Source organism: Phalacrocorax carbo, unplaced genomic scaffold (assembly GCF_963921805.1).
Source record: "Phalacrocorax carbo unplaced genomic scaffold, bPhaCar2.1 SCAFFOLD_136, whole genome shotgun sequence".
Lineage (NCBI taxonomy): Eukaryota > Metazoa > Chordata > Aves > Suliformes > Phalacrocoracidae > Phalacrocorax > Phalacrocorax carbo.
In genome coordinates, this window is record NW_026990544.1 from 40778 (window position 1) to 64039 (window position 23262).

Sequence of the window (23262 nt, forward strand, 5' to 3'; positions counted from 1 at the left end):
GAGCAACAGGGACTGATTTTGTGTCGCCCCCCCCTTGCAGGAGGGCAGAACCCGGGGGTTTATTTCGCACCGTTGCCTGAAGGAAGGGATGAATTTTGCGTTGGAAACGAGTCAGGGGGAATTTTCCCCCCCCCACCCCCCACCCGTAGTTGTTATCTAAACTCATCGTTCGGCCTCGGGGCTGCGGAGGGCGGGCATGAAGTCACCGCATTGCAAGATGTTGGAAACGGGGTAAATAAAGCCAATTTTGGAGGTGTTTGGAGTTTTCCGTTGGCTTTGGCAAAGCCGAAGGTGGGCGGTTGGGCTCAAAACCCTTTATTTTTACGGGGAAGAGGAGCTGGGTGGGGGGCGGAATCCCCTCCTGGCCCTGCTCACCGCAGAAGGACGGCGTCCTCCACCGCTCCACGCCGACGCCGTGGCTCTGGCACTCGGTCACGTAGGCGGCGACGGCTTTGCACAACGTGTCCCGGTGGCCTTTGTAGTGGCAGGCGTCGAAGGCGCAATCCTCGAGGAAGGGCGCGGGGTCGACGACGGGGTGACAAGCCCGGAAGGGCCCCCCAGCTCTGGCGATCACCCCGCAATAGCCGTCGCTGCGGTAGGGTTGTTTCTGCTCCTCGTCGCACGTCGGGCAATCCCCGACGCAACCGGACGAGCAGCCGGGGACGTCTCCCACCTTCCAGCTGTCGGCCAGCTGGATTTCATCCGCGGCCCGTCTGCCGCCGCGAGCGACGAAGTCGTCGTCGGGGTCGCCGTTGGCGTCGCCGCAGAGGCCGCAGACGGCGCCGGCGTAGGCGTCGGGGAGGATGACGCGGGCGTAGCTGTGCCAGTCGAAGCTGACCCGCAAGCCGAAGGCGGTGCGGGCGAAGCCGTGGACGCCGCTGTGGTAGAGCTCGAACTGGCCGTGCTGGGCGAACGGGAGCGTCACGAAGGCGCCGTTGAGCTGGGGTTTTATGCGAAACGGGTGAAATTTCAGTGGTTTTGCAAAGCCTTTTTGCACAGGGAGGGTTTTTTATGCGAATCAGGTGAAATTTGAGGGGTTTTGCAAAACCTTTTTGCACAGGGAGGGTTTTTATGTGAATCAGGTGAAATTTGAGTGGTTTTGCAAAGCCTTTTTGCACAGGGAGGGTTTTTTATGCGAATCAGGTGAAATTTGAGTGGTTTTGCAAAGCCTTTTTGCACAGGGAGGGTTTTTATGTGACTCAGGTGAAATTTGAGTGGTTTTGCAAAACCTTTTTGCACGGGGAGTTTTTTTATGAGAATCAGGTGAAATCTGAGTGGTTTTGCAAAGCCTTTTTGCACAGGGAGGGTTTTTATGTGAATTGGGTGAAATTTGAGTGGTTTTGCAAAGCCTTTTTGCACATGGACGGTTTTTATGTGAATTGGGTGAAATTTGAGGGGTTTTGCAAAACCTTTTTGCACAGGGAGTTTTTTTATGCGAATCAGGTGAAATTCAAGGGGTTTTGCAAAGCCTTTTTGCACAGGGAGGATTTTTATGCGAATCAGGTGAAATTTGAGGGGTTTTGCAAAGCCTTTTTGCACAGGAAGTTTTTTTATGAGAATCAGGTGAAATCTGAGTGGTTTTGCAAAACCTTTTTGCACAGGGAGGGTTTTTTATGCGAATCAGGTGAAATTTGAGGGGTTTTGCAAAGCCTTTTTGCACGGGGAGGGTTTTTGGGCGAATTCAAATCAGCCAAGTAAATATTTCAGTAAATATTTTGCCCAAGGAGAATTTCCAGGCAAAACTCAAATCGCTTGAGATTTGGGTGTTCCTGTAAAACCCTTTTGCGCGGGGAGGATTTTCAGGCCCGGCGTTCGACACGAAGTGGAAAATATGATTTTTCAGGGGGAAAAAAAAGGAGAGGAGAAGCTGTAGCCAAGCCTTTTGTGCAACCCTGGCTGGAACAAGGCGGGATCTGAACCTTTCCCGAACGGATTGAGTCAGTTTGCCGCTGTCGGCGAGAGAGGAAAGCTGAGCTCCGAGAGCCGCGTGGGAGCGAGAGAAAAGGAAGCCGAAGACGCCAAGCGAAGTCTTGACGGGGAAGCGTTTTTGCTCTTTGCCATGGGTATTTTACACCCCCTTGGTTCGCCAGAGCGAAAACGGGCTGTTTCCAGCGCGCCATAAACAAGGCGTGGGGATTTTTTTTTTTCCTTCTTTTTTTTAACACGAACCGCGTTAAGTGTTTAAAAATAAAGTGTTTAAATCCAAACGAGGCGCTGAGGGCTCCCTCTGGAGGCGGCAGGCAGGAATTGATGCCTCTACGGAGGCGCGCGTGACCATAAAAAGGGGGGATTTGGGGGGAAAAACGTAGCAAATCAGCCGTTTAGGCGCAAATTTCACGCCTCGGCAGGCCCCTACCTTGACCTTGCGCGGATGCTCCTGGCTCATGCTGATGAGGTTGCCGTAGACCTCCAACGTGACGGTTTTGGTGAAGGACACGGCTTTGCTGCCCCGGTTGTTGTTCTCCACCGTGACGGTGAAAGGGACCAGTTTGGGGTCCTGGGTGCAAAGGGCTGCGAACTGGTAGATGCAAGTCCCTTGGAAATCGTATCGCAACCCGTCGAAGGTGGTGTAGTGAGGATCGCCCGTCCCGATGCAGGTGAAGTACTTGTTCGCCTGGCACCTGGGGACGCCGTCCACCATGACGCATTTCTCGTGGGCCTTGCAGCCGGCCTTCTTGCAAGCCACCTTGCCCCCTGCCTCGCATCGGCACCGGCTCTGGCACCTCCCGTCCTCCCAAAACTCCTCCCGCGTGTTGTAGGAGCGGCCGTCGTGGAAACAAGCGCAGGTCTCGGCCGGGACGCACGCGCCCTCGTGGAGGACGAAGCCCTCGTTGCACTGGCAGCTCGGCCTGCACGGCTCGCCGCAGGACGCGGGGGCTTCGGGGGCGGCGCAGGTGGCGGGACACGCCGTCCCGCAGGCCTCGAAGCGGCTGTTTTTGGGGCACTTCTGGGCTGTGGGGAGGATATTTGAGAAGAAGAGCTCAAAAAAAAAAAGGGGGCAACACAAGGGAGGAGCTAAACGCTTTCCTTAGAGGGACGTCGGGTTCCTACGCTGGAGGTGGTGGCTTCGTTGATGCCTACAAGCGGTTCCCAGTCCATGAGACATCCCGTGGGGGGGGCCCTCAGGAAAACCCCTACATAATTCTGTGCTTTATGGACATCTGACATCAGCTAAGGTGGATTTTGGGGGTGGTTTGGCATGAAAAGAGCAACACAACCCTTCCCTGATGCTGGAGGTGTTGACTAAGTTGATGCCTACAAGCATTAACTTGGTGGGCCGGGCAGCAACTCTAAGGTACCCCCACAGCCAGATCCTCATGCAGATCCCCTTCTTTCTCCCCAGAATGCTCAGGGACCCCCCCATCTGAGCTCACCACAGCCTTCCGTGCCCTGCAGCATCCCCTGGTCTCCGCAATCATCCTGGCAGGAGGGATCTCGCCAGCTCTCGGCCCAATCCTCCACACTGGAAGCTTGAGTTCCATTGGAAAATGTCATCTCATCTTCCGTGTCCTCGTTGAAGTTGCCGCAGAGTCCACAGGTGGCCCCAAAATAGCTGCTGGGCACCGCCACCATGACGGCCCGGTCGTCGTCGTAGGTCAACTGCAGCCCAAAATCCGTTTGCAGGATGGTCCGACCCTCGTTTTGGGAGATCTGGATCTTCCCCGCTTCCAGGGTGGCCGGTAGGTTGGTGAGTTTGTTGTTGACCTTGGAGGAAAGGAGAAGAAGGAGGATTAAATCGCATCGGGTGGTGGCTTTGCTAAGAGCGCGCAAACATCCCCCTCCCCCCCGGAAAAAAAAAAATAATCATATAAATACAATGAGAAAGAGAAATTTCTTTCAGGAAGAAGCAATTATGGGCATAAACCATCAGTTTTGCCCCATGTCTTGTAGATATGCTTTAGCAGGAAAAGATCAAAACGCCAGTGTGTCATGGGAGAACCATCTCCTTCGACTTCTGAGCTTAAAACCCCGTTTATGTTAAGACCATCCAACCGGACAGCTGGGAAAAAAAACCTCTTCTAACCTTGCAAAACAGACTAAAGTCTCACCTAGGCTCCTTGTTTGCGGTAGGCCTCCGTGGTTGGTGGACCCCACAGATAACGCCAACCTCATGGATGAACTACATACATAAAATTCCCTTTTTCGTGATGTTGACCAAAAGTTGAGCATGGTTTAATGGGAGACACCTCTGAGGGCAACTCGAGCTGGGTACAAAACACCCTTCCTTCGCCACGCCTTGATTTGTAATGCAGAATTTCCCAATACTCGGTGGTTTTGGTGGATCTCCCCTCATTTTTATTTTTTTTTTTAAATAGTTCAACCTCTCCCGCCGCGACGTTTTACCCTTTTTCCACTCGGCGCGAAAGGCTTTGTCCGGAATTGGCACAGCCTGGAAAAACCCACCTGTATTTTGCCTCCTTCTCCTGTGTGGATGGAGATGTTGTAGTTGTACACGTAGACGTTGGTCAACCACTCCTCCGCGTGGCCTTCGCTCTTCTTCTCCGCCACGACGAAAGGCACCAGGGCGGGATCGTTGCCGCAATACTTGGCGACGGTGTAGGCGCAGCCGCCCCGGATGCCCACGGTCACCCCGTCGAAGGTGTGGTACTGCAGCGACGGTGACCCCGTGCAGGTTCCCATGTAGTCGTGCGCGCACACGGCCGCCCCCTTCTCCGCCTTGCACGTCTCCTTCGCGCGGCACCGCACGAGCCGGCAGGGATCTGGAAGAGGTCACAAATGGTTTGTGGGGGGTGACTCGGCCTCGAGGGTGCCGCAGGCGGCACTGACGCCGTGGGCGGTCAACCAGTACCTCCAGCTCTCTCCTGTATTAAAGGGGAGCTTTATTCCAGGGAGGTTTAGTCACTTTGAGCTTAGATTTGAACGTCTGGGTTGATCGTTTGAGGATCCTTCCATTGATTGATTATAGATGATTTATTTATAGGTTATTTATAGATAAAAATTTATCGCAGGTAGGTTTAGCCACCTTAAGCTTAGACTTGAACATCTGGGTTGATCATTTGAGGCTCCTTCCATTGATTGATTAATTATAGATTATTTATTTATAGATAAAAATTTATCCCAGTTAGGTTTAGCCACTTTAAGCTTAGACTTGAACATCTGGGTTGATCACTTGAAGCTCCTTCAATTGATTATTTAATTATAGATTATTACTTTACAGTTTATTTATAGCTTATTTATTTATAGATTATTTACAGATAAAAAATTACCCCGGGTAGGTTTAGCCACCTTAAGCTTAGACTTGAATGTCTGGGTTGATCATTTGAGGCTCCTTTCATTGATTGTTTAATTATAGATTATTTATCTAGAGATTATTTATAGATAAACATTTATCCCAGGTAGGTTTAGCCACCTTAAGCTTAGACTTGAATGTCTGGGTTGATCATTTGAGGCTCCTTTCATTGATTGTTTAATTATAGATTATTTATCTAGAGATTATTTATAGATAAACATTTATCCCAGGTAGGTTTAGCCACCTTAAGCTTAGACTTGAATGTCTGGGTTGATCATTTGAGGCTCCTTTCATTGATTGTTTAATTATAGATTATTTATCTAGAGATTATTCATAGATAAACATTTATCCCAGGTAGGTTTAGCCACCTTAAGCTTAGACTTGAACGTCTGGGTTGATCGCTTGAGGCTCCTTCTATCGATTATTTAAGTATAGATTATTACTTTACAGATTATTTATAGAATATTTATTTATAGATTACTTATAAATGATATTTCTATAGAAGAATTATCCCCTCCAAAGCCATGCTGGATGAATTATCCCCTTTCAGACCTGCCTATCCTTGTGCTACGAGAGAAAAGCTCAGTTTTGGCTAAAAATAGCTAATTTTAGATACTTTTCTAGGTGCAAGCTCAGGGTTTATCAGCCATGGGCATGGAAAGGGGATGTGACCGGCACCTGGCTCGGAGGGATGAACTCGATTTGCAGGAGGGAAGCAAAAAGGGGGCGGAGGGAGCTGGAGGCGGCCTCGGGGCGCTCACCGCTGTCGCACACGGCCGCCGACCCGTAGGCTTTTTCCTGTCGGATCCCCACGCTGAGCAACCCGAAGGGGGACGTCTTGTGCTCCACCGTATGGACGGCGAATTGCCTGCCCAAACCGTGCCCGGCCCAGGAGTAATCGGTGCCGGGGACCGGTTTCCACGCGACGTTTCTCAACGGCGTTTTGTTGATCGTCAACCCGGATGTCTCCGAGGTCTTGGCTATCAGCAGGGCGTAATTATCGTAATCGTCCAGGGCAAAGATGTTGTAGGATTGGCAGTAGCTGGAGATGTCTGGGACGGTCATAAAGAACGGGTCGTAAGAGATGGCGTCTTTATGACCTCCGTCGGCAAAAAAAATAACCTGGATGCCGGCGTCGGCGGAGAGGTACAAAGTATTTAAGGCTTGGAGTCCGTAGAGCGTCGACCGGCTGGGCCGTAGCTGCCGGACGGCCTTGGTCACGCCGTGTTGAGACTCCACGCGCGTCGGTTGGGAGGTGGAGACGTAGATGATATCGGACTGAGTCTCGAAAGGCAACGGCGGTACGATGAAGGTGGTGCCCCAGCTGGAAACGGGCTGGAGCTGCTCCACCAAATGGTCGCAGTGGGTGAACCTGGCCAAGCAAGTGTGGCCGGTGAAGACGGCCACAGGTTTCTGCGCCACGATTCTTGTGCCAGACATATCAGAGGGGCTTTGGAGTTGGGCTGCTTGGAAGGGCTCCAGCCTGATGGGGAGCACTGAGCCCCGGGGGTAAGACCGGCCTTGGTAGGTCACCGTGGCTTTGAGGTGCACGTCAACCGTGGTGGGCTCATCCCAAGCGGCCACCACGAACTCGCCGTAGTGGTCGGTGCCGACGTTGGGCGTCACAACGTGGTACTCCCTGCCCCAGCTGTGGACCGGGTAGACCACGGCTGAGTCAACCGAGGTGGGTTTCTCGTTGACCATCACCAAGGAGATGGCGTTGTTGGCCCTCACCACCACGGCGTTGTCGAAGAGTTTCATCCCCACCATCTCTGCTTGGGGCGGGATCTTCACGAGCATGGTTTGGCCTGTGGTTGTCTGCACCGTCATCCTCAAGCCCGGCTTCTTCATGGAGATGGTTACGGACGTGAAGGGCGAATAACCTGTGATGAGCAGCTTGAAGTCGCTGCTGAGGGTCTGCTGCAAACCGTTTTGCATGAAGGCCACCACAAAGTCTTCCCCCAGGTGATGCGGAGCCGGCGCGGCGACGCCGGGCAAGTAAAAAACACCTAGAAAAGCTGCGGGAAGAGGAGAATTTGCCGTCAGTGCCGTCGTCACCCCTGAGGTCAGCTCTGGCAGCCCAGGCTGGGCACCAAGAGCCAGGCTGGGCCCGGGGTGGCACCTGGTCTAGTCTTGGCAGATAAGGAACAGCGGCTCGGTGGGCTTTCGGTTTGGTGGAATTTTGATTTGATCAGCTATTGATCTGATGAAGTTTCGATTTGACAAACTATTGATTTGATGGAGACTTGATTTAATGAACTATTGAATTGATGGACTTGACCTGACGAACTATTGATTTAATGAACTCTTGATCTGATGAACTATTGATTTGATGGACTTTTGATTTGATGGAATTTTGATTTGGTCAACTATTGATTTGATTAACTATTGATTTGATGAAGTATTGATTTTATACCCTTGATTTAATGAACTATTAATTTTATGGCCTTTTGATTTGATGAACTATTGATTCAATGGACTTTTAATCTCACAAACTATTGATTTGATGAACTATTGATTTTACAGACTTGATTTAACGAACTATTGATTTCATGGACTTTTGATCAACTATTCATCTGATGAACTATTGATTTGATGGGCTTTTGATTTGATGAACTATTGATTTTACAGACTTGATTTAATGAACTATTGATTTGATGAACTATTGATTTGATGGAATTTTGATTTGATGGAATTTTGATTTGGTCAACTATTGATTTGATTAAGTATTGATTTGATGAACTATTGATTTTATACCCTTGATTTAATGAACTATTGATTTTATGGCCTTTTGATTTGCTGAACTATTGATTCAATGGACTTTTACTCTGACAAACTATTGATTTGATGAACTATTGATTTGATGGACTTTTACTCTGACAAACTATTGATTTGATGAACTATTGATTTGATGGACTTTTGATCAACTCTTGATCTGATGAACTATTGATTTGATGGGCTTTTGATTTGATGGACTATTGATTTTACAGACTTGATTTAATGAACTATTGATTTGATGGAATTTTGATTTGATCAACTATTGATTTAAGTATTGATTTGATTAAGTATTGATTTGATGAACTATTGATTTTATACCCTTGATTTAATGAACTATTAATTTTATGGCCTTTTGATTTGCTGAACTATTGATTCAATGGACTTTTACTCTGACAAACTATTGATTTGATAGACTTGATTTAATGAACTATTGATTTGATGGACTTTTGATCAACTATTGATCTGATGGACTTTCAGTTTGACGAACTATTGATTTGATGGCTTATCAAGTTGGAGAAACAAGGTCTGTTGGTTTGAACAAATGTTGAATTGAAGGAGTTCCTTTCGAGGACTATAACTGGGACAACAAGCAGTTTGACGAAATAACAATTAATTCCCTGGGCAAAAGATGAGGTTTTTGGGTGGGTTTTGTGCCCGACAGAGGAATTTGAAGGGAGCAATTGAGATTTTTAAGGTGTCCCCTTTCACCTCCGAAAGGCCACGGGGGTGGGAATGTGGGCAGCCGGGCTCAGAAGGACCACGACTGGCGCTGGGTTGTGACCAGGGGGAAAATTGCCCTATTTTCATCCAATCCTCCCCAAACATGCCTTGGGTGGGCTCTTTGCCTCTTAGTTTCCCCTCTACATGTTACAGGGGGAATTTCGACTCTTCTCAATCATTTCAGAGTACGGGGGTGGGGGTGAAACGTGGCTTCTTGCACTGGAAAATCATATTTTGAGACGATTCACAATTTTTTGTGTGTGTGTGTGTATTTTACAGGTAATTCTACAATTCCCCACCCTGTTTGGACTCACCCCATATCACGACAGTCCAGACCCGCAGCAGCACATCAGCTTTTCCCAGGCCCGGGCTGCCATCCATGTTTTGGCTGTAGAAGGTAAGAAAATGATCCAATTACCTGATTTTATTTATTTTTTTTTTTTAATTGCATTTGTGTTTGCCCATGGCCCAAAATTCTGAGGTTTATTGCGCTCGTACAAGTCCCAAAATTCAACACGTTTTTGCGCTCGGACTCACACGTCTCCCCAAAAATCTGCGGTTTATGTCCTTGGAATCATCCACAAAATGAGTGTTTTATCGCGTTTGCCCCAAAAGCCTGGTTTTTCCACTCACGTATACCCCCAAAACCTGTTTTTTTTTCCCCACTCATACTCATCCCCAAAATCATAATTTATTGCACATACACCCACCCCCCAAAAATCTATATTTTATTGCACTTGCACCTAAACCCAAAATCTGCTTGTTTCTGCCACTTACGGCCACCCTCCCCCCATCCAAGGCCGCCCCCCCCATCATGTCCCGTCTCCATGGAAACGCTGCGTTTGGCTCCCCCCGAATTTTTTACAAAATTCAAGCTCTCCTCTGACCATATTTGCTTTTCCCCCCCCATCTCCCCCCTTTTTTCTCCTCTTTTCCCCTTTTTTCCCTTTTCCTCTTTTTTCCTTTTTACCATTTCTCTCCTTTTTTTTTCTCCTTCCCCCTTTTTTCCATTTTCCCTCTTTTTCTTTTTCTTCCCTATTTCCCTTGTTTATTTTGCCCCATTTTTTCCCTTCCCCCCCCCCAGATCCCCTCTTTTTTCCCTTTCTTCCCCCTTTTTTCCCTCTCCTCCCCCCTTTCCCCCCTTTTTCCTGCCTAAATCCTCCCAGAAACAGTCAAATTCAGCTGCTACTGGGAACAAACCCAGGGCTGGGGAGGATATTTGAGGAATTTCCAGATGTGCGTTCACACTTTGGGCTCTTTGCCACAAAAAAAATTAAATTCATTTTTATATATGTATAAAAAAAATTAAAATAATATATAAATTTAACCTTACCTGCCTCTGTCTTTTTATCCAGCCCCAAAAAGCTCCAGTTTGTCCTTAAATCTTTGATGCAAATGCCGAGAGCGACCCTGGGGCAGCCGCCTCCTGCTCCTCCCTTTATTATTTTTTGCAGAAATGGGAAAAAAGAAAATGACAACTACAGACGACCCCGAGGGACTGACCCACCCGGAGCTTTGACATCATTTTTGGCAAGCAAAAAAGGTGAAAAACGGGGAGGAAAATATTGTTTTGATTAAAGTCAGGCCGGGGGTTGATGCAAACGGCAAAAAAAACCCCCAGAATTATTAAATAGAGATTTTTTTTTATTGATGGAGAGGTTGAAATTGCCCCAAAATTGCAAGCGGGGGTGAGGGGGACAAAATGGGTGGGTTTGGGGTTTATTATTTTTGCAGAAATGGGCCAAAAAAAGCAGAAAAAAAAAGGAAAAAAGGGGGGGAGGGAGAGTTTTTCCCCCAAAAAATACCTTTTGGGACTAGAGGGACGGTTGGGGGGGGTCGTGCGAAGTTGTTGTTGTTGGGGGTGTCGCGTCACGTCAGGGCGCGTTGTAGGGGCAACATTTTGGGGGTGTTTGTGCCAAGTTCTGGGTGGGGGGGTGGGTGTTTCACGTCAGTTCTTGCGGGTGCAATGTTTGGGGGTGTTTGTGTCATGGTGTGCGTTGTGTCACCTCACAGCACGTTGTGGGTGCAAAGCGTTGGGGGTTTGGGTCAGGTTGTGTGTGTTTGTGTGTTGTGTCACGTCAAAGTGTGTTTTGGGGTGTTTGTGCCAACTTTTGTGTGTGTGTTGTGTCACGTCAGAGTGTGTTTTGGGGGTGTTTGTGCCATGGTGTGTGCGTTGTGTCACCTCACAGCACGTTGTGGGTGCAAAGCGTTGGGGTGTTTGGGTCAGGTTGTGTGTGTTTGTGTGTGCTGTGTCACGTCAAAGTGTGTTATGGGGTGTTTGTGCCAACTTTTGTGTGTGTTGTGTCACATCAAAGCGTGTTTTGGGGTGTTTATGCCACGTTGTGTGTGTGTGTTGTGTCATGTCAGAGCGTGTTGTGGGTTTTTGGGGTGTTTGTGCCAGGTTGTGTGTGTTTGTGTGTTGTGTCACGTCTAAGTGTGTCTTTGTGTTTGTGCCAACTTGTGTGTGTGTGTTGTGTCATGTCAGAGCGTGTTGTGGGTTTTTGGGGTGTTTGTGCCAAGTTTTTTGTGTTGTGTCACATCAAAGCATGTTGTTGGGGGTGTTTGTGCCACGTTGTGTGTGTGTGTTGTGTCACGTCAGCGCGTGTCTTGGGGTGTTTGTGCCAAGTTTTGTGTGTTGTGTCATGTCAGGGCGTGTTGTGGGTGCAAATTTTGGGGTGTTTGTGCCAAGTTTTGTGTGTTTGTGCGTTGTGTCACGTCAAAGTGTGTTTTGGGCTGTTTATGCCACGTTGTGTGTGTGTGTGTGTGTGTTGTGTCACGTCAGGGCGTGTTGTGGGTGCAAATTTTGGGGTGTTTGTGCCAGGTTGTGTGTGTGTTGTGTCACGTCAAAGTGTGTCTTGGGGTGTTTGTGCCAACTTGTGTGTGTGTGTGTTGTGTCACGTTAGCGCGTGTTTTGGGGTGTTTGTGCCAGGTTGTGTGTGTTTGTGCGTTGTGTCACGTCAAAGTGTGTTTTGGGGTGTTTATGCCACGTTGTGTGTGTGTGTGTGTGTTGTGTCACGTCAGGGCATGTTGTGGGTTTTTGGGGTGTTTGTGCCAAGTTTTGTGTGTTGTGTCATGTCAAAGTGTGTTTTGGGGTGTTTATGCCATGGTGTGTGCGTTGTGTCACGTCAGGGCGTGTTTTGGGGTGTTTGTGCCACATTGTGTGTGTTTGCGTGTTGGGTCACGTCAAAGCATTTTGTGGGTGCGTAGTTTTGGGGTGTTTGTGCCAAGTCATGTGTGTTGTGTCACGTCAGAGCGTGTTTTGGGTGCAAAGCGTTGGGGTGTTTGGGCCAGGTTGTGTGTGTTTTGTGTGTTGTGTCACGTCAGTGCGTGTTGTGGGTTTTTGGGGTGTTTGTGCCACGTTGTGTGTGTTGTGTCACGTCAAAGCACGTTGCTGGGGTGTTTGTGCCAGGTTGTGTGTGTTGTGTCACGTCAGAGCGTGTTGCGGGTTTTTGGGGGTGTCTGAGGCAAGTTGTGTGTGTTGTGTCACGTCAAAGTGTGTCTTGGGGTGTTTGTGCCAACTTGTGTGTGTTGTGTCACGTCAGAGCGTGTTTTGGGGGTGTTTGTGCCACATTGTGTGTGTTGTGTCACATCAGGGTGTGTTTTGGGTGCAAAGTGTTGCCGTGTTTGGGCCAGGTTGTGTGTTTTTGCGTTGTGTCACGTCAAAGTGTGTTTTGGGGTGTTTATGCCACATTGTGTGTGTGTGTGTGTGTCGTGTCATGTCAGGGCGTGTTGTGGGTTTTTGGGGTGTTTTTGCCGAGTTTTGTGTGTTGTGTCACATCAAAGCATGTTGTGGGGGTGTTTGTGCCAAGTCGTGTGTGTTGTGTCACATCAGAGCGTGTTGCGGGTTTTTGGGGGTGTCTGAGGCAAGTTGTGTGTGTTGTGTCACGTCAAAGCATATTTTGGGGTGTTTGGGTCAGGTTGTGTGTGTGTGTGTGTTGTGTCATGTCAGAGTGTGTTGTGGGTGCAAAGCGTTGGGGTGTTTGTGCCAGGTTGTGTGTGTGTGTTGTGTCACGTCAAAGTGTGTCTTGGGCTGTTTATGCCACGTTGTGTGTGTGTGTGTGTGTTGTGTCACGTCAGGGCGTGTTGTGGGTGCAATGTTTGGGGGTGTTTGTGTCATGGTGTGCGTTGTGTCACCTCACAGCACGTTGTGGGTGCAAAGCGTTGGGGTGTTTGGGCCAGGTTGTGTGTGTTTGTGTGTTGTGTCACGTCTAAGTGTGTCTTTGTGTTTGTGCCAACTTGTGTGTGTGTTGTGTCATGTCAGAGCGTGTTGTGGGTTTTGGGGTGTTTGTGCCAAGTTTTTTGTGTTGTGTCACATCAAAGCATGTTGTTGGGGGTGTTTGTGCCACGTTGTGTGTGTTGTGTCACGTCAGGGAGTGTTGTGGGTGCAAACTGTTGGGGTGTTTGTGCCAGGTTGTGTGTGTGTGTTGTGTCACGTCAGCGCGTGTTTTGGGGTGTTTGTGCCAAGTTTTGTGTGTTGTGTCATGTCAGAGCGTATTGTGGGTGCAAAGCGTTGGGGTGTTTGTGCCAGGTTGTGTGTGTGTGTTGTGTCACGTCAAAGTGTGTCTTGGGGTGTTTGTGCCAACTTGTGTGTGTGTGTGTTGTGTCACGTCAGCGCGTGTTTTGGGGTGTTTGTGCCAAGTTTTGTGTGTTGTGTCACGTCAGGGCGTGTTGTGGGTGCAAATTTTGGGGTGTTTGTGCCAGGTTGTGTGTGTTTGTGTGTTGTGTCACGTCAAAGTGTGTTTTGGGGTGTTTATGCCACGTTGTGTGTGTGTGTGTGTGTTGTGTCACGTCAGGGCGTGTTGTGGGTTTTTGGGGTGTTTGTGCCAAGTTTTGTGTGTTGTGTCATGTCAAAGTGTGTTTTGGGGTGTTTATGCCATGGTGTGTGCGTTGTGTCACGTCAGGGCGTGTTTTGGGGTGTTTGTGCCACATTGTGTGTGTTTGCGTGTTGGGTCACGTCAAAGCATTTTGTGGGTGCGTAGTTTTGGGGTGTTTGTGCCAAGTCATGTGTGTTGTGTCACGTCAGAGCGTGTTTTGGGTGCAAAGCGTTGGGGTGTTTGGGCCAGGTTGTGTGTGTTTTGTGTGTTGTGTCACGTCAGTGCGTGTTGTGGGTTTTTGGGGTGTTTGTGCCACGTTGTGTGTGTTGTGTCACGTCAAAGCACGTTGCTGGGGTGTTTGTGCCAGGTTGTGTGTGTTGTGTCACGTCAGAGCGTGTTGCGGGTTTTTGGGGGTGTCTGAGGCAAGTTGTGTGTGTTGTGTCACGTCAAAGTGTGTCTTGGGGTGTTTGTGCCAACTTGTGTGTGTTGTGTCACGTCAGAGCGTGTTTTGGGGGTGTTTGTGCCACATTGTGTGTGTTGTGTCACATCAGGGTGTGTTTTGGGTGCAAAGTGTTGCCGTGTTTGGGCCAGGTTGTGTGTTTTTGCGTTGTGTCACGTCAAAGTGTGTTTTGGGGTGTTTATGCCACATTGTGTGTGTGTGTGTGTGTCGTGTCATGTCAGGGCGTGTTGTGGGTTTTTGGGGTGTTTTTGCCGAGTTTTGTGTGTTGTGTCACATCAAAGCATGTTGTGGGGGTGTTTGTGCCAAGTCGTGTGTGTTGTGTCACATCAGAGCGTGTTGCGGGTTTTTGGGGGTGTCTGAGGCAAGTTGTGTGTGTTGTGTCATGTCAAAGCATATTTTGGGGTGTTTGGGTCAGGTTGTGTGTGTGTGTGTGTTGTGTCATGTCAGAGTGTGTTGTGGGTGCAAAGCGTTGGGGTGTTTGTGCCAGGTTGTGTGTGTGTGTTGTGTCACGTCAGGGCGTGTTTTGGGGGTGTTTGTGCCAGGTTGTGTGTGTTTGTGTGTTGTGTCACGTCAAAGTGTGTTTTGGGGTGTTTATGCCACGTTGTGTGTGTGTGTGTTGTGTCACGTCAGGGCATGTTGTGGGTTTTTGGGGTGTTTTTGCCAAGTTTTGTGTGTTGTGTCATGTCGAAGCATATTTTGGGGTGTTTGTGCCAGGTTGTGTGTGTTGTGTCATGTCAGAGCTTGTTGTGGGTGCAAAGCGTTGGGGTGTTTGGGTCAGGTTGTGTGTGTTTGTGTGTTGTGCCACGTCAGGGCGTGTTTTGGGGGTGTTTGTGCCACGTCACGCGTGTTGTGCCACGTCAGAGGGTGTTTTGGGGGGATCCGGGCGTGCTCGGGCCGCGTCGCCTGTCGCGCGTTGCGGGCGCGGCGGGTCTGCGCAGCGTCGCCCGTGGTGGGTGTTCAGGGCACACGCGGGTGGGTTGTGGGTGCCGGCGCCTCCCCCGTGGGGTGCTGTCGGACGGTGTAGGGCGGGTGTCGGCCGCGGGCACAGCCGCTTCCTCCTTGGGGGAAAAAAAACTCCTCTTTAGTCAAAAATTTCCCACTTTGGGGTTTTTAGGTGATTTTTTTCCCCCTGTAAAATCTGTATTTTTCCCCTAAATTAATCACTTGGGCTTTTGGCACAACCCAGACCTCGTGTCCCTGTAGGAAAATGACCATAAACAGAGGGAAAATCCAGGATTATCACAAATAAAATGAGGCCAGAGGATTTGGAAAGAATTTTTTGGCATATTGGGTTTGGATGTTGGGTTTTTTTCTTGCTCAGAGACCCTGAGTTTGGAGCTTTTTTTTTTTTCTGCTTTTTTTTCCTTTTTTTTTCCCCTTTTTTTTATTTTCAGAAAGCCATGTGACACTTTTTCGCAGGCAGGGAAAGCTTGAGAGCAGAAATTCTCCCTCCCGTGCTCCCAGAGGGCAAAAAAAATTCCTAAATTTCTGCAGAAGAGGGGAAGAAAATCATAAACATGTGACATAAAACACAAGAAATCATGAATTTATGCACAGAGTGCAAAAAAAATCACACATACGGGCAAAAAAAAAATTCATGTGCATAGAATGAGAAAAAAGAAGAGATTTGTGCTCACAGATGGCAAAAAAATGGTAAATTTATGCACGAAGAGGGCAAAAATTACAAATTTGTGCACATAGTGCAAAAAAAATATCAGGAATTCCTACCACACAGAGGGCAAAAACCCCATAGATTCATAAAAATGGGACAAAACGTCATAAATGTTTCCACGTAGAATCCAACAAATTCAATCCATGCACCCAGGCAAAAATAATTTAATAAACTTGTGCAGAGAGAGGGAAGAAAATCATCAATTCTTACACACAGAGGGTGAAAATCATGAATTTGTGCACAAAAAAGCCAAAAAAATCATAAATTTTTGCATGCAGAAGGCAAAACTTAATAAATTTTTACACATAGAGTAAATAAAATAATAAATTCACACACACCGAGGGCAATAAATCATAAATTTGTGCACACAGATACAAAAAAAAATCACAAATGCAGACAGAGAGGCATAAAGGATCATAAATTTGTGCCCAGAGTGCAAAAAAATCACAAATTCCTGAACGTGCAGGCAAGAAAAATCATAAATTTGTGCCCACAACGGGCAAAAAGTCATCATCGCATGCCTGGGGTACCAAAAAAAACCATAAATTCATGGGCGCGGAGGGCAACAAATCCTAAATTCGTGTATAGAGACACAAACCCCCCATATATTTGTGTGTGCAGAGGGCAAAAAATTGTAAATTCATGCACACAGAATGCAAAAACCCCATAAATTACTGCGCAAAGCGGCCAAAAAATGACGCATTTGCGGCCGTCCAGCCCCAAAACCCCCTACAAGCGCACGGACACGCGCGAGAAACGAAGCCGACACGGGAGCCGTGATGTCTCAGCTGCAGTTTTATTGCTCCGGTAGGGGTTGATGCATCCCTCCGTGCGACCCCGCCCTACGCCCGTGACGGGGGGACAAGGACGGGGTGGGGACAACGGGGACGGTCCCTCTGCCCCGGGTGCCTCCATTTATCTGCGGGAAGAAACCAAGAACTCAAGAGAAGGAAAGGGTTTGCCAAGGAACTCTCAATTCTCCCTTTCTTCTAGGTTTCCGCCCTCAAAAACCCAACTTACAAAAAGCAGTTGTTGCTTTTGGTGCCCTTGGGCACCTCGGTGGGGACCCCCGTCACCTTAAAGTTGTCCACCTGGAAGACCCAACGCCCTGGGACGTTGACGTTGGAGGTCTTGGTGATGTTGATGATGGCTTCGGTCTGGGAGCCGGGGATGTTGTAGAAGTTGGTTTCATCTCCGCTGTTGAAGCCGGCCTAGAAAAAAATGAGCCAAAATAGAGGATTCAGAGGGATTAATAGCGTGGGGCAACCGCGTCCTGGTGGTGACGGTGTCCCCCCCAAAACCTGTTATGGGCCAACGTCCAACCTTCGGAACCTGGTGTTGTCCCCCAAAAATGTTACCAGCCAACCTCCTGCCCTCGACCGTGTTGTCACCAGAAAGTGTTGTGGGCCAACGTAGACTCATTAAGGTTGGAAAAGACCTCTAGGAGCATCAAGTCCAACCATCAACCCAACATCTGACCTTTGGCATCGCCGGCCCCAGAAGATGATATGGGACAACCTCCTACTGTGAGTGAACATGGCGTTTTCCCCCCAAAATGTTGTGGGCCACCGTCCTCCCACTGGCGTTGTTGTGTCCCACCCCCAAAATGGGGGGACTTCCAGTCTTGGATGAACCTGGTGTTGTCCCCCAAAAAACATCATGGGCCAACTTACCTTCGGCACGGCCTTCTACAAAAAAGATGATGGGCCAAAGTCCTACGATCGGTGTTGTTTTCCCCAAAAAAGTTGTGGGCCAAAGACCCACCTTTGGCAAACCTGGTGTTGTCCCCCCCCCAAAAAATACCCGTTACTGGTCAATGTCCTCCCCCATTCATCAACTCCCTTCATCCCGTTTCCCTCTGCTTGTCGTTCAGCCCCACGTACATGGGCCGGGGTGCCGCCGAGACCTGTTTCGATGTCACCGCCGCTTGCTGAGCCCGTAGTCCACTGGATGTCCCAATAGTTGAGGATGATGAAGGATGTCTCGGTGTCGGTGGTCAGGGCGGCTTGGAAGGTGTTCCCCTGCAAAAAGGAAGGGGGAGATGATGCCATCGATGGTGGGAGGAGCAGTTACGGATGGGATTTAGCCCTGAGGGCTGCACCCAGGTGTGGAGTCCTTGCCCAGAGCTGTGCAAGGAAACCATCTTGGTCAAACACGGCCCATCCAGGCTGGGTTTTTTGGTGTCTACCTTCAGATGAGTGCTTTTGGTGCTCTACCATAGCCTTTTCCTCTGCACGAGGTGGACGGAGGAACAGGACAGGAAAAAAACCCGTAAATTAATCAGGGAGTAAAGGTTTGGATGTGACATCTGCATGTCAGCACCTCGGGAGAGTTGAGGAGCTCCATGGGGTGTTTGTACCCATCCAGGGCTGGCAGGTAGGACAGAGGGACTGAAGGACACACGTTCACCTCAAATATCCAGAAGGCAAATGAATGGGTGGTAAAGACCGATGGATGGGTCATGGAGGCCAACAAACGGGTCGTGAAGGCCACAGACAGAACGTGAAGGCCCAGGAAGAGGTCACAAAGGCCAACAAATAGATTGTAAGGCCAACAAATGGGCCGTGATCTGACAAATGGGGTTGTGACGGCCCATGGGTGGGTCACGAAGGCCAACGGATGGAATGTAAGGACAGCAAAAGCGTTGCCAGTCCGACAGATGGGTCATAAGGACAACAAGTGGGGTAGGAGAGCCCACGAGCGGGTCGTAAGGCCAACATGAGGGTCATAAGGCCAACACATGGGTTACGAGGTCGAATGAATGGGTTGGGAAGGCCAACAAATCGAGCTTGTCTCGATCCTCGGTCATCAAATTGATGGACCCGAGGCCACGATTCGTTTTGCCCTCCAAAACGCACTCGTCCGCGGCCACGTGCTTGTTCCCTCCACCGAATCAGGGTGGGATAAATTAGTTTTCACGTCCGTGACCTTACCTGGCCTTCAGGTCATGACCATGGACCTTACCTTATTGGAGGTAGAGCCAAAGTAGGCCACGTGGTCCCAGGTGGCCACGAAAGCCCATTTGGCGGTGTAGGAGATCTTGGGGAAGTATTCGTTGATGTTCTTGGTGATGCGCGCCAGCAGGGTCGGGTCGGTGGTCTCTCGGTAGAAGACATCCCCTCCCCGCACGTTGTCCACGTCCGCCCAGTACGGGGCCACGAAGGCGCGTCCGTCAGCCAGGGGGAGGGGGTCAGGGGTGTATTGTTTCACCCGGCTGTTAAAGGAAACCACACCGTTGTTGTTCACCTGCAAAAGACACCACGGGGTCAACCCTGACGTGCCGGCAACTTACGTTGGAGCCCTACCACGGGGTCAACACCTTGACGTGGTTGTGGCGCCCTGGAGATGGACGCAGGATCCAGACGTGGTCTTACCACCGGCTTCTGCATCTCTGCGACCATATTGGAGGTGTTTAGGTCGCTATCGCGCCTACAGCTCTAGCGGAAAGAGGGCGGTGGTGGGATGTGACACCCTAAACTTGGCCATGGATCTCCCGACCACTGCTCCAGAAGGGTGCAGGTCTCCTCCCAAGACCCACCAACCATATGAAGATGCTTTGGTGCGCCAGAAAAAAGCCTTATATTAAGGCAACCAGGTCAATCCCATGGGGAGGTAGATTTTGTTGGGGAGGGGATGACAAAAAGGACTGGAAAAACAGCAGAAAAAAAAAGAGGGGAAATCGGAAAATTGAGAGACGTGCAAGGAAAACGTGGAATTTTGACTCACGTACGTAAAGGCTTTGGTACTTTTTGCTGTAGAAGGTGAAAGGCATAGTGAGGGAGACCTCCTCTGATGTCCCATCGTCAAGTTTGGGGGTCATACGGTCATGCTGGTCCAGACCGTAGGGGTAGAGCAGGGATGCTGCAGGAAGGCAGAGGTTGAGGTGTTGGGGGACACTCCCCTCCCCCCAAACCCTCCCAACCTCATGCACTTTGGGGTGAAGCCCACCAGGTTTGGGATTCCTGATTTTTAAATGGGGCCTGTGCTCCAGGTTACCTAAACACGGGCTTGACTTGGGCGTCCAACGGTTGGGGGTGAAACTGGGGCTGAAGGGAATCGCCCCGTGGGGTACACGCAGATTTGAGGACAAACAGTGCAAAACCAGAACGTTTGATTTCCGTATCCCCACGGTGTAGCTGGGGGGAGGCTCTGCTCCCTTCCCGCTTCCCAAATCAAAGCAGAAACGACCCCGTTTTGGGTGGAAATACTGTTAATGCAACCCAAATACCCACCTTTTTCTTGCACCGGTTGGGCGTCCACCACGGCTCCTGGAGAAGAGAAAGGGGAGGGGGGGAAATATTAACCCAGGAATGACCATCACCCGTCACTTTTCCACCTTGGAGCATCCTCAGAAGAAAAATCTTAATTTTTTTTAGCCTACCTGACATCAGGAGCAGGAAAGTGAAGGGAAGCTTCATCGCAGCTCCTGCAAAATCATGAAAAAACAGTAAAAACTAAAAAAAAACCACCCAACAAACTGATGAAGCACTCGATGATGGCAGTGGGATGAATTATTTTCACTATTTTTAAAAGATTTGCATGATTATCAAAGTTTTTCTTTTTATTGTTGACTTAGAGTTGAGAAAAAACAAGAATTCCTGGGTTTTAACCCATTTTGCCCCAACTTGGGGACAGAACCCAGAGGTGCTGCCTATGGGAATCCCCCCCCGCCCCTCGGGAGCAAAACTAGGCATAAATTGGAGGAGTTTTGGGTGAAAAAAATAACCCATCTAGTTGTTTTCCTGGCTGGAAGAAGAGAAACCGAGGCAGGACGGAGGACGCACGATGCGAGGCGGGGGGGATTTGATGAGCGCCCACGTCCTCTGGAGCAGCAGGAGCCTCCTTTGCACCAAATCGGGTGCTTTTTCAGGAGTTTATTTTTTTTTTTCCTGCCCGACTTCGTGCGATTTTAAGCCGTTCGAAGGCAGCGGCTGCTCGGATTCAGGCAGTTTGAAGGGAGAGGGTTTAAGGGAGCGATGGACGCCTACAACGGAGATAAAAATCTCTTACCTCGGTACCTCCCTGCTTCCAAATTTCCCCAGGGAAAGGCGAGAAGAAGAGAAAGGAGGCACTGACACGAGCTCAGCCACCAAGAAATGGGTTTTCTCTTGCATACTGCCCCTTCTTTTAACACACAGCCCTCCCGGCCCCCCTTCACCATTAAAAAAAAAAGTTTAAAAAACAGCTTGTAAAAGTGGTGGAATCCGCCAACTTTCTGCCCGGCGTGGATCGATCGTCCCCCAGGGTCTCCGGAGAGGCAGATTTCAGGAGACAGGAGATATTTGGCTCCTCCTGATCTTCCTTTTTTTGTTGTTGTTTTTTCTTCTGAAGCTCAGATAAGGCTTTGGCAAGGACGCGCAGCAGATGCAGGGTGGGTTTGCAGTTCTCAGGAAGCCCCATAAGGGATTTTTCTAATTCATCTCAGAAAAACACCCATTCCCCCCCTCCCCGTCCCCCAACCTCCCCCCGGAGGCAGCGAATGAGGGGGGGTCACTGGGGGAAATACGCCGTTTCCATCAAGTTGATGAGATTTGGGAGAGGGGAAGAGTGGGAGGCTCCGAAGGGTGCTGGGGTGCAGCTGGGGGCATCGCCCATGCGATTTATCCGTCCAAAGGCATTTGCAAGAGTAAAGGAATATTAAATGATATTAGCAAGGGCCGGGGTGGGTCCTGCACCCATCACAACATCCCCCGTGGATCCTGCACCCATCACAACATCCCCTGTGGGTCCTGCACCCATCACAATGTCCCCCGTGGGTCCAGCACCCATCACAACATCCCCTGTGGATCCTGCACCCATCACAACATCCCCTGTGGATCCTGGACCCATCACAACATCCCCCGTGGGTCCTGGACCCATCACAACGTCCCTGGTGGGTCCTGCACCCATCACAACATCCCCCGTGGATCCTGCACCCATCACAACATCCCCCGTGGATCCAGCACCCATCACAACATCCCCCGTGGGTCCTGGACCCATCACAACGTCCCTGGTGGGTCCTGCACCCATCACAACATCCCCTGTGGATCCTGCACCCATTGCAACATCCCCCGTGGATCCTGCACCCATCACAACATCCCCCATGGATCCTGCACCCATCACAACATCCCCCGTGGGTCCTGCACCCATCACAACATCCCCCATGGATCCTGCACCCATCACAACATCCCCTGTGGATCCTGCACCCATCACAACATCCCCCATGGATCCTGCACCCATCACAACATCCCCCGTGGGTCCTGCACCCATCACAACATCCCCCATGGATCCTGCACCCATCACAACATCCCCTGTGGGTCCTGCACCCATCACAACGTCCCTGGTGGGTCCTGCACCCATCACAACATCCCCCGTGGATCCTGCACCCATCACAACATCCCCCGTGGATCCTGCACCCAGTGGAACATCTGTGGATCCAGCACCCGTCTCAACATCTCCTATGGATCCCTCACCCATCACAATGTCCCCTGTGGATCCTGCACCCATCACAAAGTCGCCTGTGGGTCCTACACCCATTGGACCAGCTACTGATCCTAGACCCATCGCAACATCTCCTGTGGGTCCTGCACCCATCACAATGACCCTTGTGGATCCTGGACCCGTCACAACATCTCCTGTGGATCCAGCACCCGTCACAACATCTCCTGTGGGTCCTGCACCCATCACAATGACCCCTGTGGATCCAGCACCCGTCACAACATCTCCTGTGGATCCAGAACACTTCCCAACGTCCCCCGTGGATCCTGCACCCATCGCAACATCCTCTACTGATCCTGCACCCATTGCAATGTTCCCTGTGGATCCAGCACCCGCAGAATCCCAGACTGGTGGGGGTTGGGAGGCACCTCTGGAGCTCACCCCGTCCCACCCCTGCTGGAGCAGGCACCCCCAGAGCAGGGGCACAGGGCCGCGTCCAGGCGGGGGGTGAATGTCCCCAGGGAAGGGACCCCACAGCCTCCCTGGGCAGCCTGTGCCCCTGCTCTGGCACCCGCACAGGGAAGGGGTTTGTCCTCATGTTCAGGGGGAGCTTCCCGTGTTCCAGCTTGTGCCCGTGGCCCCTTGGCCTGGCGTTGGGCACCACTGAAAAGAGCCCGGCCCCATCCCCCTGACACCCACCCTTCAGATATTTATAGGCACCGATGAGATCCCCCCTCAGCCTTCTCTCCTCCAGGCTGAACAAGCCCAGGTCTCTCAGCCTTTCCTCACCAGGGAGATGCTCCAGCCCCTGATCACCTCCGTAGCTCTCTGCCAGACTTGCTCCAGCAGTTCCCTGCCCTTCTTGAGCTGGGGGACCCAGAACTGGACGCAGCCCCCCAGATGTGGCCTCACTGGGGCAGAGCAGAGGTGGGGGATAACGTCCCTCGCCCTGCCGCCCACATGCCTTTCCATGCAGCCCAGGATCCCATTGCCCTTCTTGGCCCCACGGGCCCGGTGCTGGCTCAGGGTCACCTCGCTGCCCCCCAGCACCCCCAGGGCCTCTCAGCAGAGCCGCTCTCCAGCAGGTCCCCCCCAGCCTGTGCTGGTGCGGGGGGCTGTTCCTCCCCAGGGGCAGGACCCAGCACTGGCT

At 50.4% G+C, this 23262-nt stretch overlaps 1 protein-coding gene across 1 annotated transcript in view; it reads right to left on the reverse strand.

Moving 5' to 3' along the window:
* LOC104044312 (IgGFc-binding protein-like) overlaps positions 1-20941 on the reverse strand; it is a 30463-nt gene extending 9522 nt beyond the window's left edge. Inside the window, exons 1-13 of the mRNA XM_064440605.1 lie at positions 20706-20941; positions 20077-20121; positions 19928-19963; positions 19426-19556; positions 18660-18941; positions 17579-17716; positions 16716-16906; positions 9064-9137; positions 6013-7260; positions 4405-4721; positions 3375-3705; positions 2357-2952; positions 376-940 (exon numbers count right to left, since the gene is read on the reverse strand). Coding sequence (XP_064296675.1) covers positions 376-940; positions 2357-2952; positions 3375-3705; positions 4405-4721; positions 6013-7260; positions 9064-9137; positions 16716-16906; positions 17579-17716; positions 18660-18941; positions 19426-19556; positions 19928-19963; positions 20077-20121; positions 20706-20856 — 4105 coding nt within the window. The 5' untranslated portion in view covers positions 20857-20941. The remainder of the gene's footprint in view (positions 1-375; positions 941-2356; positions 2953-3374; positions 3706-4404; positions 4722-6012; positions 7261-9063; positions 9138-16715; positions 16907-17578; positions 17717-18659; positions 18942-19425; positions 19557-19927; positions 19964-20076; positions 20122-20705) is intronic.
* Between the last annotated feature and the right edge of the window lie 2321 nt (positions 20942-23262).